A 16,324-nucleotide genomic window follows, 5' to 3' on the forward strand; every position below is an offset into this window, starting at 1 on the left:
AAAGTGCACTTCAATAAAGTGAGCGCCTTTTGGATTTCACATTCATGGACATCTATGTACAAATCTTGAATTAGGCGTGGCTCACGCGGATGTACTCTTTTCTGCAGCGTTAAAAAGGCACAGCTACACAATCGGACAAATACGAAATGAGATTAGAAGTGTAGACTCGCACTGGCTACGTAATTTATATTAGGCAATTTATTGTTTTCTTTTTTTAATAATTTCAATAGAAATATTCTAAGAAATAGCATGTTGGCCCATAGCGTAGTCCCGCCTCTTCTGCTCAATTACTTGAAGAGTCGGACGCTACTAAACTTCAAATGCACTGAAACTATGCGAACTACCAGTTAAGTGTAAATAAATTATGAAGGTTAACGTCACAAACTGCATGTGGGTTATGACTCATTCAGGACGTGCCCCCAAATCATTGTACGCCAGGGTTATTGCATTGCGCCTCCATAGGAATGCGCCCACCGCGGCCACGAATCGGACCTGCGACCTAGTGTTCAGCAGCAAAACGCCAAAGCCACTAAGCCATCGTTGTGGGTATGGACTACCCCATCATTCCAACACTTTGAACAAAAGTATTGTCAGACTGTCTAGCCTAATAACGGTGCTGTTGGACGTAATTTGCACGACAAATCACTATGTGCAGTTATCTAAATACCAAATTGTACGAATTACCTTATAAATAGTTACTTTATAGCACTTATTGCTATTTAGCAGTTCAAACCGGTCTTGACTCTACGCATGTCTCTTCATTAAGAATCCGCAAAATAGCACGAAGCAGTTACGAAATATCCGTTCCCAAAATTGTCCACTGAAATACATTAGTGCCCCGCAGCGTATAAAAAAGACTGTTTGGCTCGATGTACGAACAGTAAAGTTTTTTAATGGAATCACACTGAATAACCTCCTGAATTAATGATCTCCTGTTGAGCAGAAGACAAAAAGTAAGCAGTGAAGGGGACTATGGGGGTGAAAAAAGAAAAGGATGGTATATCCCCCAAAGCAGGGAATAATTTTCACAATGTAATAAAAATAAAATTGCATTCTGTGAGCCGCACATAAGCGAGAAGCAAGATACACCAGTCGCGGATGTCGGCAAGAACAAAAGTTGAGTAGAAACAAAGCAAATACGGTTGTTTACGTTTTACTAATGTATAACTGAAGGTGAATGGTAAAGTTACCGGAAAGGGAGCTCAGTATTACCCCACAAAACCATGCGTAGAACTGGCTTTTCAAATGTGGCAGCTCCAATAAAGCAGTCATTAAGAAAAAGCGAAGTATGCTTCGCTATAGCGAAAGAAATCGTTAGTTAAAATATTAACTGTGATGTTGTCTAATTCGTAGCAGGCAAGTCTCCCTCGGCGCAACATGGCGCCGATTTTCTTGGAAGAAGGCTGCAGAATTTGATTACTTCAAGTCCTCATGACCGCAATTTTCATGGGTCTGTGATGAACGGAGATTCTAGCAATCCTACAGTAGAAAACCCGACTGTATAGGGTGGCCCAGCTAACTTTAGCCAAGCTGTTCAACGAAAAAAGGATTGAAGAAAAACGAGGCAAGACTATTTTAAGACCTATGGTGCGCGGTCGTCAAAGGTCTGACGACCGAACACTTATAATGTATCGTACACCGTGTTTTTTTTTTTGTTTTTTTTTTTTCGTTGAACAGCTTGGCTAAAGTTAGCTTGGACACCCTGTATATAGGCCATAAACAAATATTTTTAAACTATGAACTACCAAATTATCAGCCAACTAGCAAGGTATTCGATTCGTATACTCGAAATCGCGAATATTAGCGCACCCTTAGAACTTTTTTCAAAGTTGATACGGGGACTAGCAATATATTCCGCTCACATTTTGTGGACGGATACCTCGAAATGTGTAATATTCAGGATTTCTAGTGAATAGACGTGCCTTGAACATTGGTTGGCTTCAATTCCACCAACTACAAGGTATGCCTATATGTAATGAAAAAGAATTTATTTCGAAGAGTTTTGCGAATTTCCCACATACTAATTTATCGTGCACTTTTTGTCCCGTTTCCTTTAATTGATCTGCAAAGGAGGAATTGCGCTTGACGAATACCTATGTTGTCAACATCAGAGATGCAGGTAGAAAAATTTCTATCCCATCTGGCCGGGCCAACAACCTCTGTCGCAACAATCAGCCTCGATCGCCACTAATGCGGCATTTAAAACTTGTTTCAATTAAAAGGAAATGGGCGGTAGGGAATCGGTGGTTAGTAGTTGGTAACGAACTCCCATGTCTGTGGTTTACAGGATCAAAACTCGTTGCACATTCACGTCGTCTGCAAGTTGCCGCGCATCGCATTGCTGGCGTATGATTTGTGGCCAACTAATAAAAATTTATAACAGCAAGACCAAAGGATAGTTGACAGTTTCACGAGGCTTGAGCAATGTTTCGCTCGAGACGAACGAAATGGGCAGGACGAGCGCTCTTCCTGCCCATTTGGCGTTGTGCCGAGCGCTCCTATATACAGGGTGTCCCAGCTATCACGCAGCACGATTAAAAAAAAAAAAGAGGAACGGCGTTACGCGAAGCAAACCTAGTGCGTATTGTTTCCAGTACAGTGGAGTAGCCCCCCGTAATTTTTTGTTACTGAGATTTAATTAGCTAATTGTATATAATTATCGAACTCGAGAAGTACTGTCCTAATTATCAAAGTGTCAATTAAAAAATTATAGAACACGAAAAACTCCCGACACAGCTTTCTGTTGCTCAATGCATGCTACATAAAAGTGTTTTTCCGAGCGTGAAAGAAGCCCGCGAATACACGCAAAGTGCCTCGAGCGGCCAGTCGCGTGGCAATTTTGCGTGTATTCGCGGGCTTCTTTCACACTCGGAAAAACACATTTATATAGCACGTATTGAGCAACAGAAAGCTGTATCGGGAGTTGTTCATGTTGCTCTACAATTTTCTCGTTGACACTTTGATAATTGGGACAGTACTTCTCGACTTCGATAATTATTTACAATTAGCTAATTAAATCTCCGTAACGAAAAAATTACTGGCTGCTACTCCACCGTACTGGAAACAATACGCACTAGGTTTGCTTCGCGTAACGCCGTTTCTCTTTTTTTAAACCGTGCTGCGTGGGACACCTTGTATATCCCATGTCCATGGCTACGATGCCAGTGGCAGCAGTAGTTGCTTGCGAATGTAGTCTCCGAGGATCCCAGACATGTCGCTGACTGATCGCTAGTTTGCAACAAGGCAGCTTTCATCAGAAAATGTGGCCAAGTAAGCATATAGAAGATCTGTTCTAGGCCCGCGGTGACCGCGCTGACGCAAGGACAAAATGGGAGGTTTTGCGAGGCTCACATTAATCAAATTAATAATTGTTCTCATACACGGCGGCCCCGTGGAAAGTCGACCTGACGTCAACAGTAGTCCATATCATGCCGCGTGGTAACGCATGCCCAAATAGGTGCTATGGGACAAGTGCATCAATTGGCAAAAATAAAAAAAAATTAAAAAACGAAGTGCAATTCGATTGGAATAGCGCAGGGGACATTCTGCAGCGAGATATGCACGCGCCAACGCCGGTTGAAGTCTTGCCGGAAATGCGGCAAAAATGCGTTTAATGTGTTTAAGTTTATAGCACCACCACAAGGACGGACATGAAGGAAACAGAACAAGTGCCTTCGTGTCTGTCCTTTTATGTTTTTGTGCTATAAGTTGAAGATTTAATACCAAGGAAGCCGAACATCAACCCTTGTCACGTAACATAACTTTCCCACTTAATGACAGCACTCCCGAAATGGTACTGATTGAACATAAGGTTGACTACACTCACTCATTATTGGTGGGTGTTCCAAGTTTCACCACAGAACCAAGTGCTCTAACCGATCATAACGATTCCTTATATTAACGTTCATTCGTGGCACAGTGGCTTCTGTGGTCAATTAGCCGGACAATCGATATGAAACCGAGTGTCCGCTATGTCCACAAAAATGCCATTGCGCTCAAGAAAACGCTGAGTCTCTCGTAAACGAGAAGAAGAGAACTCCGATATTTTTCTTCACAACAGCAACATCAACAACAACAACAACAACAAAGATAAAACGTGGCCTATGAGAGCGAGGTAGGCTCGCTTAGCACGAGAGTTGGAAGTATGGGTGAGGTGCGGGTCTCTCAAAGAAAGGGAGAGGTGTTCAGGTATACATGCACAGCGCGCGCAGTTCAGTCTCGTCCACCGTTCACGCAGGTCGCCACTGCGAGGAACCAGCGGTGCCTGCAGCGGGTCTACGGCAGCTCCTTGTTCCGGGCGGGACCCAGCGCTCCTCCGGTCTACGTGACGTGAACCAATAAAGGCTCTGGCTAGCCGATGTCATCGTTCAGGGTGGACATGCTGTCGGTCTTGTAAGGTGGCGGCGGTTCGCCGCACAGGTGGGCGTAGGACGGCGGTCGGTCTGACGATGAGGTCGCGTCGTCATCCTCTTCCGAAGTGGTAGGCGGTTCTGCTTGTGTGGATGCCTCGGACGAAGAGGTGTTGACGACGACAGGTGGCGTGTCAGCGCGACGCTCAAGGGCGTGATTTGCCGTGGACACCGGCGACAGGCGGTGCGTGTCGAACATCCTGGGCGGCTGCTGGGGGAACTGTGCGTAGTCCTCGAAGATGGTGAGCATGTCGCCAGCGTTGTCCGGATAGAAGACTGGCTGCGTGGGCGGCACGACGCAGACGAGCGTGCCGACCGGCAGCAGGCGCACGTCCTGCGGCTCCACGAGCTGCGTGCCCGAGCGCAGAGTCACCACGCCCAGGATCTCGGAGAAGCGCGAACAGGCCACGCGGCGCTTGAGAGCGTGGCCCAGCAGCTTGAGCGCGATGCTGGCCAGGATGGTTGTGAAGAGTGTCATGCCGCTGATGCAGAGGATGTCGCCGATGGCGTAGCTGCGGAACCAGCGCCTCAGCACGATGCCCGTGACGCCTGCCGCCAGGCTGACCAGGGCGCAAGCCAGCAGCCAGCGCGGCAGCTGCATGACCGCATGCCTGGCGGCCCGGCACGACGACCCGTCGCCCGCCAGCACGTTGATCTCCCAGGGCACGCACGCCGCAGCCGGAGCCGCTGCAAGCCGCCAGTGTCGCCAGATCGTCACAAAGCCTGTCACGTCATCAAATGTTCCTATGCCTTTCACGCTCCCGTTTAAGCACCCACCGAGTCTCTGGAGCACCTCTCTCCCGCGGGAAGCGCGCAATCAGGTCACTGGCGCGCGCCACGCATGCGTGTGCCTGCAGCGTTGCCAATGACCTGGTGCCTTTTCTTGCTCCTCCAAGAGGCTCCCGCGCATCCCACCTCCGCGCGCCCCCTTTCTCCGGCGCCTCCCCTCGTCGCGTAAACAAAGGCCTCCTGACACACTGCCCTTCCCGAGCGCTGGCCAATGGAGGCGCGCGGACACCGCCCCCAAGGCAGTCAGCTGACTCCCGGCGGGCCGTGGGAGAGACGCCTTCTGCTTGGGAGAGGGGCGCACTCGCCTTCAACCGCGGGCGGAATTTGAAACCGGAAGCGCGTCATACTGGCGGCCTTCGATCCATTCCACACCTGTCACCGTAGCGACACTCACGGTGAATAATTCATCGCCAATGAATGTTAACAAACGCTGCCAGGCCTGTTCTTTATAGCAAAGAGGGTGGATGCACAAGTTCACCTATTCGGCGTGGTTTCAAGACTAGGCGATAGGCTGACAATGAATTTTCACGCTAATACATTGATAGTGTTTGTAGACTGACAAGAATGAATAAACAGTCGACGAGTTCTTGCATCTGCTTCGACAGCATATTTAACTTGTTTAGACGACACGATCACTAAGGCAATTAAGGCAGCACCTGCTGCTGCCATGTGCGGAGCATCCGCGGCCATGTTACAGCGATGTCACAACGTTCACCGTGTTTTACACATTAGAAGAAGGAAACATCGCATACAATGTTTCTTCGCATAAGCTCTACCACGACAAAACATGCTATAATTTAGTCTGGCAAAAGCGTACATGTGAACGTCTCCTTCGTTACAGCGTCTGAAAGCTGTTGACAAGAATGCGCTTGCTTATACCTGGTTTATGTCACACAAAAATTAAGAAGTATTTTTTTTTAATTAGAAGTGTTTTTACAATTCAGCTGCTTCTCCTCGATGCAATGACGCGTCTTTGCTCTTTATAACAACCGTTCATTTGAGATTCTCCTGTCAACACTTGCTCGCGTGTTTCGAGTCACACCCGTGCCGCTTCACTACAGAAACGTTCCTAGCGTGTTATCACGGCACTATTATGCAGGGCTTGTTGCAGTATATGGTAATGGCGAGGCCCACGATTCGAAAAAAGGAAAAGTAGACTGGATGGCTGCGCTTGAAGGCAAAGTACTGGTGAATTGAAGCGAAGCCTAGCGACTCGTGAAACATACTTCCACCTCTGCGTAATCCATTCATACGATATTTGTCGAGCCGCTGGCCCCGTTTCACCTCCACACAGAATTTGCTCACGGCGCCAGTCATATGTACGTTACGCCATACAGCACCACAGACCATGCTGCTTTTAGCACTGCACTGGTCGCTAATAACAGCACTGATAGCAACCCGCTGAGCGGGCGTAACGAGTACGAAGAGAGGGCTTGGCTCACCTCATCGTGGCCATGGCATCGCAGCCATGGCATCTGCAGGCGCCACTGCGAAGCCTGCCGCGGCAGGTCCGACTCGTGCCGCTTCAAAAGGGCAGTGGAACATGGTCGGCCGGTCGGCCCGCGTAGCCGCGGACCGGCCAGCGAGCGAGACGGGATGGCAAGGCAGCGCGTGTCCACACCGGTCAGTTTTACTGCCGGCTGCTGCGTGAAGGCCCGGATCCCGACCAGCGAAGGAGTGGCGGTGGCGTCCAGTCGATGGAGGCACGAACCGACCGCCGCAGTCATGCGCGCAGCCAAGCGCGTCGCGGAAAACACCGGCCCACGGCTGCGCACAGGGGCCGCGAACTATGCCCAACGGCCGCTGCTCTACATATCACCGGCGCGAATGGGCATGCCGCTTCACGTAAGGGCCGAGTTTCGCTTCACCGTCTGGCTTTCGCGAACGATGCCGCTGCGGTGCCTTGTTTCCCTACGATGGGAGGCGTCCCCAAAGGACGTGAGCCGAGGGATACGGGCGCTGCCGCAGTCGGAAGGAACTACTCGATGATGCGCTCCCTCACAGCGGGAAGCCGGGAGCGCATCCCCTAAGAGGAACGGCCTTGTCGCGCCCTCTCGTGGGCACAGCTTTCACCTAAGTGCCATCGATCGGTTACGTGGCGCTGGCGTTTGACAGGAGCAGCGCGGTGCGCGAGCCATGGCCGCCGAGCAAGCGGCGGTCAGCGGCGACGCTTCGTTCAGGAGACGTCCTCATGGTAAGTCCTTCATCTGAAGACGCGATGCATATTCGGCACACATTGGCGCTTACGAGCGAGGAACCGTGGAGCACCGCACAGGCCGCGGTTGTTGCGAGGAGCGGTTCAGCGGCATCGCGCGTCGCGTTGATGTGCAGTCCAGCTGATGGCACGCGGCAGCCAGCTAAGTGGGAACGAACGACGCAATGCGGCTGGAAGTATGACTTTCGGATTTGACGCGGAAGTGCTATAGCACAGGATTCTACCGACCCACGCAGCGGGCGCGCCTTTTGCATATGCAATGCATCGTTCTTATATGCTGAAGCAAGTGTTCATTTCTTCGCTTTTCTGCCTTGTTTTGATTGCAACTGCACGATTATTTTGTGTGCATGACAGAATGGAAGTAAAGTGATAGGGCAAATCGGAATGAAATCAGTATTCACTTGCCTGAGCGTTTTTGCAAGTGGGTTTAATAAATAATTCCGTCGCTCTCTTCCGGTCGCTAGTGACCCGGAAAGAAGCTCGGCTATGCTGCGCTGGTAGTATCGGCGCAGTTCCCCTGAATACGTAAGTTGATACGAAAGCAGTATTGCTCTAGCGACAGGCAGCGGTCGTGTTCTACGAGATAGCGCACACTGAAGCGCGTGGCATAGCCACACGCGTGCCTCGCCATCTCCCGATATATATATATATCGCTACGCATGTGAACACGTTGACCATCAGAGCTCAGGTGTCCCCCGCGAGATGGCGAGATAGGTACGCTTCCTGTGTGAGCTATGAAGCGGAAAACCATGATTTCCTATGTTCACTGGTAGAGTGGGGGGCGGCAGTGGTTTATTTTTTCTGTGCCACCAATGCCACGCCGTAAATGCACGGTACACCTTCTTTTTTCCGCTGTGGCCACTACGGCTCAGTGGCTTTCTGCTAGGCTGAGCGCGGGTTTGAAGGCTTGATTGCCGGCCGTGGTGACCACATTCACATCGGGGCCCGTTGCGAGAGCTTAACTTGGATGCGCATTACAAAACCATAGATGGTCGTAATTAATCCGACCTCCTCTGGGTCTTATATCGCGGGTGTTGCAAAAAAAGTTAACTGAAATAAAGCAACCAAGTACTACGCGAACTCTTTTATTCCGAAGTGTTTGAGTACATATGAAGCGGGGGAAAGGTAGCTCTTTGATTTCAAGTCATGTATTCATCAAGTCCAAACAGAAATATACGACACCAACGAAATGATTTATTAGGACTTCATTATTATTTTCTTTTTTTTTTTTTAGTTCGCTGGCTGCTCCTGTTTTTCAGGAGCAAGCTGCCACTGAAAGCATGAAAGCAGGAGCAATGAAATGGGAGCTATAGCATATGAAAACACCAGCTTGAAGTTAATAAGTTATTGCAGTGGTTGTGTCGTTCAAATAAATGGTGTTAAAGTTCGATTTCAAAAGATTTTGGAGCGGCTGATGTATTTTATATTGAAGTGTATTTACTCGGCTGCTTTATTAGAACACGGAGGCACAATTCGGAGCTATTGTAGTCACAAATTACAAAAAATAAGAGTCTTGAACTTTGAATTTTACACCTATTGTCACACGGCCTGTCCGTTCTCCTTCCCTTCCACTACTGCTGAATGGTGTTCAGGTATCAGTCTCGAGCTAACGTGTCACTGTGCAGTCAGAAGGCTGTCGAGTTCAGTCGTTATCGCTCTTTCTTTATATATATAATACAAACGCGATGACTGCCAGACTCATGCATATTTTGTAGCATTTTGTTTAGGAGCATGTGTGCTGAAATGTTTTACGTCGATAAATACGGCAGACCGACGTGGTAGACATAGCAGGCTTGACGCAACAAGGGATCGCAATACCAGCACGCGTAAACTAAACTGCAAGTAGAACGAAAGATAGCAACGCCTGTACCCGGAGCGGTAATTTTGAGACTATAAACATTGTTGAAAAAAAATACATTTTGGGTTTGGATTTAGATTTCTATCTATTTCTTCATTCTTGAAGGAGCAAATGACTTGGCGAAGCGCCAAATGACTTGGCGAAGCGCCAAATGACTTGGCGAAGCACAGACTGTTTACTTAGCACATTTTCTCATGCTAGGAAAATTTTTAGAAATACCCTGTGAAAAAAAGCAGCATTCTGCTCCTTGAGCATGTATTACTAAAGTAGGCGGACACTACTTGCACAAGAAATTTAAATTCATATTGAGAAAAGACTTGCATTAATTATATACTTTCACTAATCACTACAAGGCTCGAATTGCAACTTATGCAGTCGGCAATCTCGCAAGGCTCCCAAGGAATTCTGAGATTGGCAGCAGTTTCGAGATTTTCGTTCCAAAATTGTGCTGCGAAATGTATTGATGTTCGAGTTAAATTTGTCTTCCACTGCTTATGAAGCTATTTTGCTTAAAACGTGCATGGAAGAACAGGAAGTTTACCGTGAATTTCATGGCCCTTATATTAAGACTGGAGTGAAAGATAAGCAATGCAATGTCATCGGCGATTTCGACGATATAGTAAAGGTAGCAGAGGAATTCTATACTGACCTGTACAGTACCCAGAGCAGCCACGCAACCTTGTTTAAAAGTAGGAACGAACAGAATGCAGAAGCTCCATGTGTCACTAGCGATGATGTTAGAAGGGATTTGCAAGCGATGTCTCAGGGAGAAATGACTGGTAAAGATGTAATAGTCGATTTAATCAAAGATCGGAAGAGGGGGGGGGGGGGGGGGGTATTACACTTGAAAAGCTTGCTGCCCTTTATATGCAATTCTGCACAACTTCATGTGTACGAGGGAGCTGGAGAAATGCCAGCATTATAATGGTCCATAAGAAGGGAAACGTTCAATAATTGAAGTATTATAGGCCTGTCAGATTACTTTCGGTATTCTACAGAAGATTATGCACCAATGTAATTTCCAATAAAATCAGATCAGCACTTCAGTCCAACTTAAGAACGCTTCAGGATTGCATGGATCGCATCCATGTCGTAGATCAGGTGATTGAGAAATCTCTGCAGTACAACTATACATGCGTATGCGTCACGCGATCCTCCAGCTTCGGTATGGAATAACGCAGGGAAGGAATATCGCTTTGAAAAATTAGTGCGGTAGGACGCTCCCAAGAGCGTTCCCTGCGGTAGAACGCTCCCTGCCGTCGAACGCTATGCGGTAGAGCGTTCTACCGCAGGGAAGTGGTAGAACGCTCCCAAGAGCGTTCTACCGTTTTACTAGTGACCTAAAGGTAACAACTTTCAGCGTATAACCAAAATTTGCTATGTGACCTGGCGAGGGGCCCTTTAAAGACTCGGATGTAGTCGGGCGTTTCCAGCGGGCCAGGCAGCAGCCACGACGAAGTCGGTTACGTTACGCCAGCGACGCGAGGATTGCTCAAAATTTGCGCCCAGTATTGTTCGGCGCGTCAAGCGTGGCCCGCAGCAGAGCGATCAGCTGTTGCCGCAGCGCATGCGCAGAAGTACACGGTGAGCAAGCACTTTTTCGTTTGGCGAAGGCGCAAACTCAACACAAACTCTTCATCGCACCCGAACTGTAGGAAAGCGTGTTGCCACTGATCTCCACTAGAGAGAACGCAATTTTAGTGGAAGTCAGTGCATACGGCCGGCCAGCCAAGATAGCGCGGGATGCACTATGGTCTACAGCGGCTCCGGCGTGAGATACACTCTTCAAAAAAAAGTTAGTAAAACGGTAGTAACTGTAAGGAAAATGTTAGTAACTGCTGCAGTTACTACCTTTCTCGGACAGTTCCTCATTATTTACTAACTCCAAAGTAGCGGGTGTCTTGTTACTACTTTTATGGTGGCAAAGTTAGTAACAAGGAAGAAACATACATTTAAAACTATCCTGAGTGCTTGCGAAACATGCGTTCACTCATAGAGTTAAAGGTCGTAATAACTTTCGCAATTTCGCAAATATAGCCTGTACGGCTGGCATTTATAAAGGAATTGATATTTCAATTGAAATGCATGTAGCCCGAATTTTTATACTGTCACATCGATGTTGTATCTTTGCTCCTCCAATGCCGGTAATTACCTAATATCTAGCAACATGTATATATTCAAATATGTAACTGCATTCCCTGTGCATCTGTAATTACTGCTTTAAATTCTGAAAATAAAGTTGATAAGACATGTTCTATTCCCGCGCTGGCCACGCCGAAGTGCACTCAACGCCGGCAGGCACGCTGGCATGCGCGATGACGATAGACTGTAGAGGCGTCCACTATGTGCCGGTGTAGCGTAACTTCGCCGCGCGTGACGCGCGTCGGACTATATCCGCACCTTAAGAGGAAGATTTGAGCATACTCACTCCAAATGACATCTAGGTTATGCGAAGCAGTCACGTTTTGGTAGAGAATGGTTCTTATTAATCATATAACTGTTTTGCAGCGAACGGTTAGTGCTTTTGCAACGTGTTGCGAACTGAGTGCAGCGCATGGCGTTTGTTGTGATACCCAGTGACTCAAGTTGGCGTCAGAGAGTTGCACTGAAGAGCTGGCGCATACCAAGTGGCACGTAGGGTTCGGCCCCACACTTTTAGACTGCACGCCGCATAATCCGGAGAGCGACGGAGGGTGTGTCACGCTGACAGCAGTTCGTCTCTCTAGGATTTGCAACACTTTCGGCAGCAATACGGCGTACACTGCTTTGAAGCCGCACAGCGAATGCCGGCCAATGTCCGGTTTGAGCAGCAAGTGTGTACACGCACTCTCTTTCCCGCTCTTTCCCAGCCACCTGTCTACCAGCCAACACACACCTGCTTGCTGAGAGAGCTTCGAGGTGAGAAGGCCTACGCGTGAAGCGGCGGAACTGGCTCGATTCGCACCTAATTCTGCCACACGGGAAGTTATTGTCAAAGAGGTTCATTGAAGAGCAGCTCATACCCATCGGCACATACCCACGGGAACGGCCCGTATCGCCCAGTGACCCATGTTAGCGTTAAAGAGGTTCATTGATCAGAATGTTTCTTGTTGTCATGAGAAATAAATCAATCAAATGAAATACCCAGTGGCCCCAGGGGAACATACCTCTTCGAGACGACCAGCCCACTTTTTAGACAGCACTATCTTCTGGATCCGCGCACAAAAATAGCCAGATAGTTGTTACAGAAAATTGGGTTGAATTCGCCAAGAAAAGTAGGCTTCATTCACTACAACATTGAACGTGGGAAAGCCAGCTTACAAAGGCCAAGCTTACACCGATCCCCTTAAAGTCAGCCTCACTTTTAAACTGAAATGCATTGCTGGAAAGACGTTTTTCCAGGGGCAATATAAGTGGTTTTATATTAAAATGTGAAGGCCCTAGCACCTTTTTTATTATTTTATTAATTGTTTGCTATTATGTATTAATTTTATTAATACATAATAGCAAACATTATGTATTAATTTTATTAATTGTATGCTATTATTTTATTAATTGTTTGCTAGAAATGCTTGAAAAGGGGTTTGTGTCTGAGTTTCGTCGCAGCAGAATTAGGTTTTCTGGTGCATTCAAATTAGAATCCGATGGCGAATCTGACGCCAAATGGTAAAGTCGTACTTTACCATTTTTCTGACGAATTTCACTGTGAGAAAATCAATTTTTGTTCACCAAAACCTTGCACCACGTGGAGGGCCTGCGCGGTCGATATGGTTGGATGATGTTCTTCGCCACCCGCGATCACACGCCGGTTGCCGACGCCAGATTTTCTGCGACATGGGGCCCTATAAACGCTATCGCGTTAAAATATTTCGCATTAAAAATGGAGCTGGGCAGGCCATGCAATGCGTAGGGCGAATAACCGGTGTTCTTTTAGAATTACAGAATGGGCGCCAAGAGAAGGGAAGCGCAGTCAGACATACCTCGGTGTCGTGATGAAATTATGAAATTCGCAGGCACAATTCAAAGGGTCAGCTTGCGCAAGAAAGGGATAATTGTCAATTGGAGATCGCTGGGAGGCGCCTTCGTTCTGCAGTGAACATAAATAGCCTGATGATGAGATGAGCTCACAACTAGCGCTAGTTTAAAAATGTGTTCCTAGTGGAGGTGCCTTGAGAAATCATTGACTTAAATTCGTGAAAACGAATTTGATTGGTCAAGAAGTCAATCAGTAAAATATTAACAATTAGCAACTTTGCTCTATTTCTCGTGCAAGCAATGTCCACCGCTTCCAGTAATCATGCTCCAAGAGTAGAATTGCGCTATTTTTCCACAGTCGATACCTAAAATTCTGTTAAATCTAAAGAAAGAAAACCACATGGCGATATTATTATATTTCAAAATGCCATTTAAAGCGTCACCTTTCTTGTCCATTTGCTGCTTTCAGCGCTATACTAAACAACATTTGTCAACCTGCTGCGGGGCGATAGTGGCTATATTATTCTTCTGCTGAGCAGAATGTCTGGAGTTGGAACATTCGCCTGCTCTCAAGGCCTGAAGCTTCAAGCCTTGAGGTCTTTCAAGGCCCACTGCAACGGAATTTTAATTTGGCTAAATTTGTTGCAACTGAGTAGTATATACCATGCACTACAATAATCTTGGCAAAGCCGCAGGGCTAATACAGTTTTCTTGTTAGCAGCCTTCAAACAGCACTCAAGAGATGACGCGTCTGCTTAGTGAGTTAATGAAAATTAGGTGACTGTACTGCTGTCAAACCAACGAGTGCGGAAGCTACGCAAACTTTACTCTAATTGCCTTCATCATTGATATGTACATAAAGCTTCCCCGTAGCTGTGTAATGCATTCGTAAACAGCACATTAAGGCGATAAATGCATTCGCTTCAAGGTGAATCGGCTGCTTTCCAATGTTTCATTATTGAAAAAATTGCTAAAATCATGGTGCGGCAGCTACGCGAAAAGTTTATCGAAGCGGCGCGCACCGTCCTTTGTGCGAGTGCATACAGAAAAAAAAGAAAAAATTCACCGACGATTACAATATTCCCTAATGCGCAATTTGAGCGCAGCTCTATACGTGTTTTCATTTGTCGATATATTGAAACATCGCACCGACAGGCAGAGCCGCGACGCGTGGCGCTATAGACCCGCCACACAGTTGTCGCTTCCCGGCAACTGCAGCCTATGCAACCGCAATCTTTACCGGGAAACGCTTGCGGCGAACGCTGTGCCGCGAAAGAAGGCGAGCTTTCTGGTTCTTTTTTACTCTTCCCCGCTCGGCCGGCGCCGCCACTGCCGCGGATGCGTGGACGTGAGCGCCATCTGGTGGTGATTCAAGGTCCTCCACTTTCCACCTCGCGCTCACTTCGCTATCGCCGTCTTTGCCCCGCTATCCCCCGCTGCGCTCTGCGTTCGCTCTTTCATCCTTCGCTGTGTTCGTTCGCTCGGTTACGCCGCCGAGGCACGCCGACGCTCAAGCCAGGAACGGACGCCTAAAGGCGCAACCACAAGGGAGAAATCTTCGACGGATTTTCGGCGTCGGCGCCAACCGGCGGCACGCGGCGGCGGTCGGCGGCACTAAGAACAATGCGCCGCCGGTTCAGGCTCGCTCGGCGCCGCAAGACCGAGCAGTCTAGGGTGCCTCGATGCCCAGCGCCGCCGTCCAGGATGGAGACAACCCCGCTGGCGCCGCCATATTGTGTCATACGAGCTGAGACTCAGCTACGCTTGCGTTCATAAAGTGTTACTCGCGGCGCGCTTCCAAGTGCTTTGCCTTGATGAGGATTTTTTTATCGGTGTCCCATCTGCATATCTTTATAACCAATAGCCGTTAACTCGTCGAAGGTCGAAGACGTAAATGTATGGCGCCGGGAACATGCCCCAAGTTGCCTAATTCAATCACATTTAATATGCCGTGTGTATGTTTAAAATACGCACTATTTTTTTTTGCGCTTCGATGCTTGGTATATAAGGTTTGTGACCCCCTGTGTGTGGAAGTTTTTCTTTTTCGCTGTTGTATTTTGGTTTACACGTCACGCCTCCTTTACCGTAGCCAGCCACTCGCGCACGGCGGTTAGTTTCCCTTGCGTTGCGCGTGCTCTTCGCGTTCGTTGCAATTATTTGACGATATCTACGCGCAATTTTTGCTTTTTTTGCCCACAAAACTGTGTGCTGACAGGATTAAGCTGGTGTAAAAATAACTGCGATGTGAAAATAAGGTTTAGTTATTGCTGTAGAGAAAAATGTAACGTAACTTGTCTGTGTCAATCTTGCGTAGTACACACAAGAAATCAAACGATGCACAAAATACATTTACTTATAATGTCTAGTACAATCAATCATGAAAGAGATATGTACATGAAAAATTATATGTACTGTGTGGCGCCTGAAGGTTATGTTGAAAGACGAGATAAAAAAATTAATTCGCAAGGTAGGCTCGACACACAATTCGGGATAGAGAGAGTTTTTTTTTATTTATTCATTACATGGGGGGGGTGTTCAGTGAGTACATCAACCTTATTACACACAATATAAATCGAAAACAAGAATGCAAACAAGAAAACGCAACCGCGGGTAATATTAATCAAGACATCCAGGCAGATATCCAGCCAGAATACATACATCAGCTACCATCGAATACGTCGCTTCAGCCAAACACATCGATGGCGAGTACAGAACATTTCATAAATAACCATTAGAACACTGATAACTACATTGAAAAAATAAACAACACTGCATACATATCACGTACAAAAACCGTAAATGAAACTAAGACAGTCAAATACAGATTAGCAATGTTTTTCACTTCGAAAATATAGTCCATGATGATGTAGGGCTGTTGACTTTAACAGACGGCGCCCATCCTGTCGATTTCCCTCGTACTGGTCCTCTTCAAAGTGTTTCTAAGTACAGGTAAAACAACAAAAGTGATTATTGATATGAAAAGTTGCCTTGTAAATACAGAGAACCCATTACAGTGCTTAAAAATAAATTTTAGCAGAAGCAATGCTGTATTACCTCGCTTCACACGTTTCGAAGAAATGCACAGGCTACAACAGACAC

The 16,324-nt window shown here is 47.3% G+C and overlaps 3 protein-coding genes across 4 annotated transcripts in view; 2 read left to right on the forward strand and 1 right to left on the reverse strand.

The window, feature by feature from the left end:
• Positions 1-4,344, forward strand: part of LOC119456831 (sushi, von Willebrand factor type A, EGF and pentraxin domain-containing protein 1-like) — a 169,359-nt gene extending 165,015 nt beyond the window's left edge. For both annotated transcript variants that reach the window (XM_037718653.2, XM_037718660.2), the window contains one exon: positions 4,238-4,344. In XM_037718653.2, coding sequence (XP_037574581.1) covers positions 4,238-4,341 — 104 coding nt within the window. In that variant the 3' untranslated portion in view covers positions 4,342-4,344. The remainder of the gene's footprint in view (positions 1-4,237) is intronic.
• LOC119456848 (uncharacterized) lies at positions 4,019-7,658 on the reverse strand. The gene is made up of 2 exons (XM_037718670.2): positions 6,641-7,658; positions 4,019-5,096 (listed from the first exon to the last, which is right to left on the reverse strand). Exon 2 carries the CDS (start codon positions 5,008-5,010, stop codon positions 4,351-4,353), a length of 660 nt encoding a protein of 219 aa, XP_037574598.1. The 5' UTR covers positions 5,011-5,096; positions 6,641-7,658; the 3' UTR covers positions 4,019-4,350.
• LOC119456859 (uncharacterized) overlaps positions 7,321-16,324 on the forward strand; it is a 28,658-nt gene continuing 19,654 nt past the window's right edge. The window contains exon 1 of the mRNA XM_037718679.2: positions 7,321-7,392. The gene's annotated coding sequence lies outside the window, so the exon portion shown is untranslated. The remainder of the gene's footprint in view (positions 7,393-16,324) is intronic.

This window comes from Dermacentor silvarum, chromosome 1 (genome assembly GCF_013339745.2).
Source record: "Dermacentor silvarum isolate Dsil-2018 chromosome 1, BIME_Dsil_1.4, whole genome shotgun sequence".
NCBI lineage: Eukaryota > Metazoa > Arthropoda > Arachnida > Ixodida > Ixodidae > Dermacentor > Dermacentor silvarum.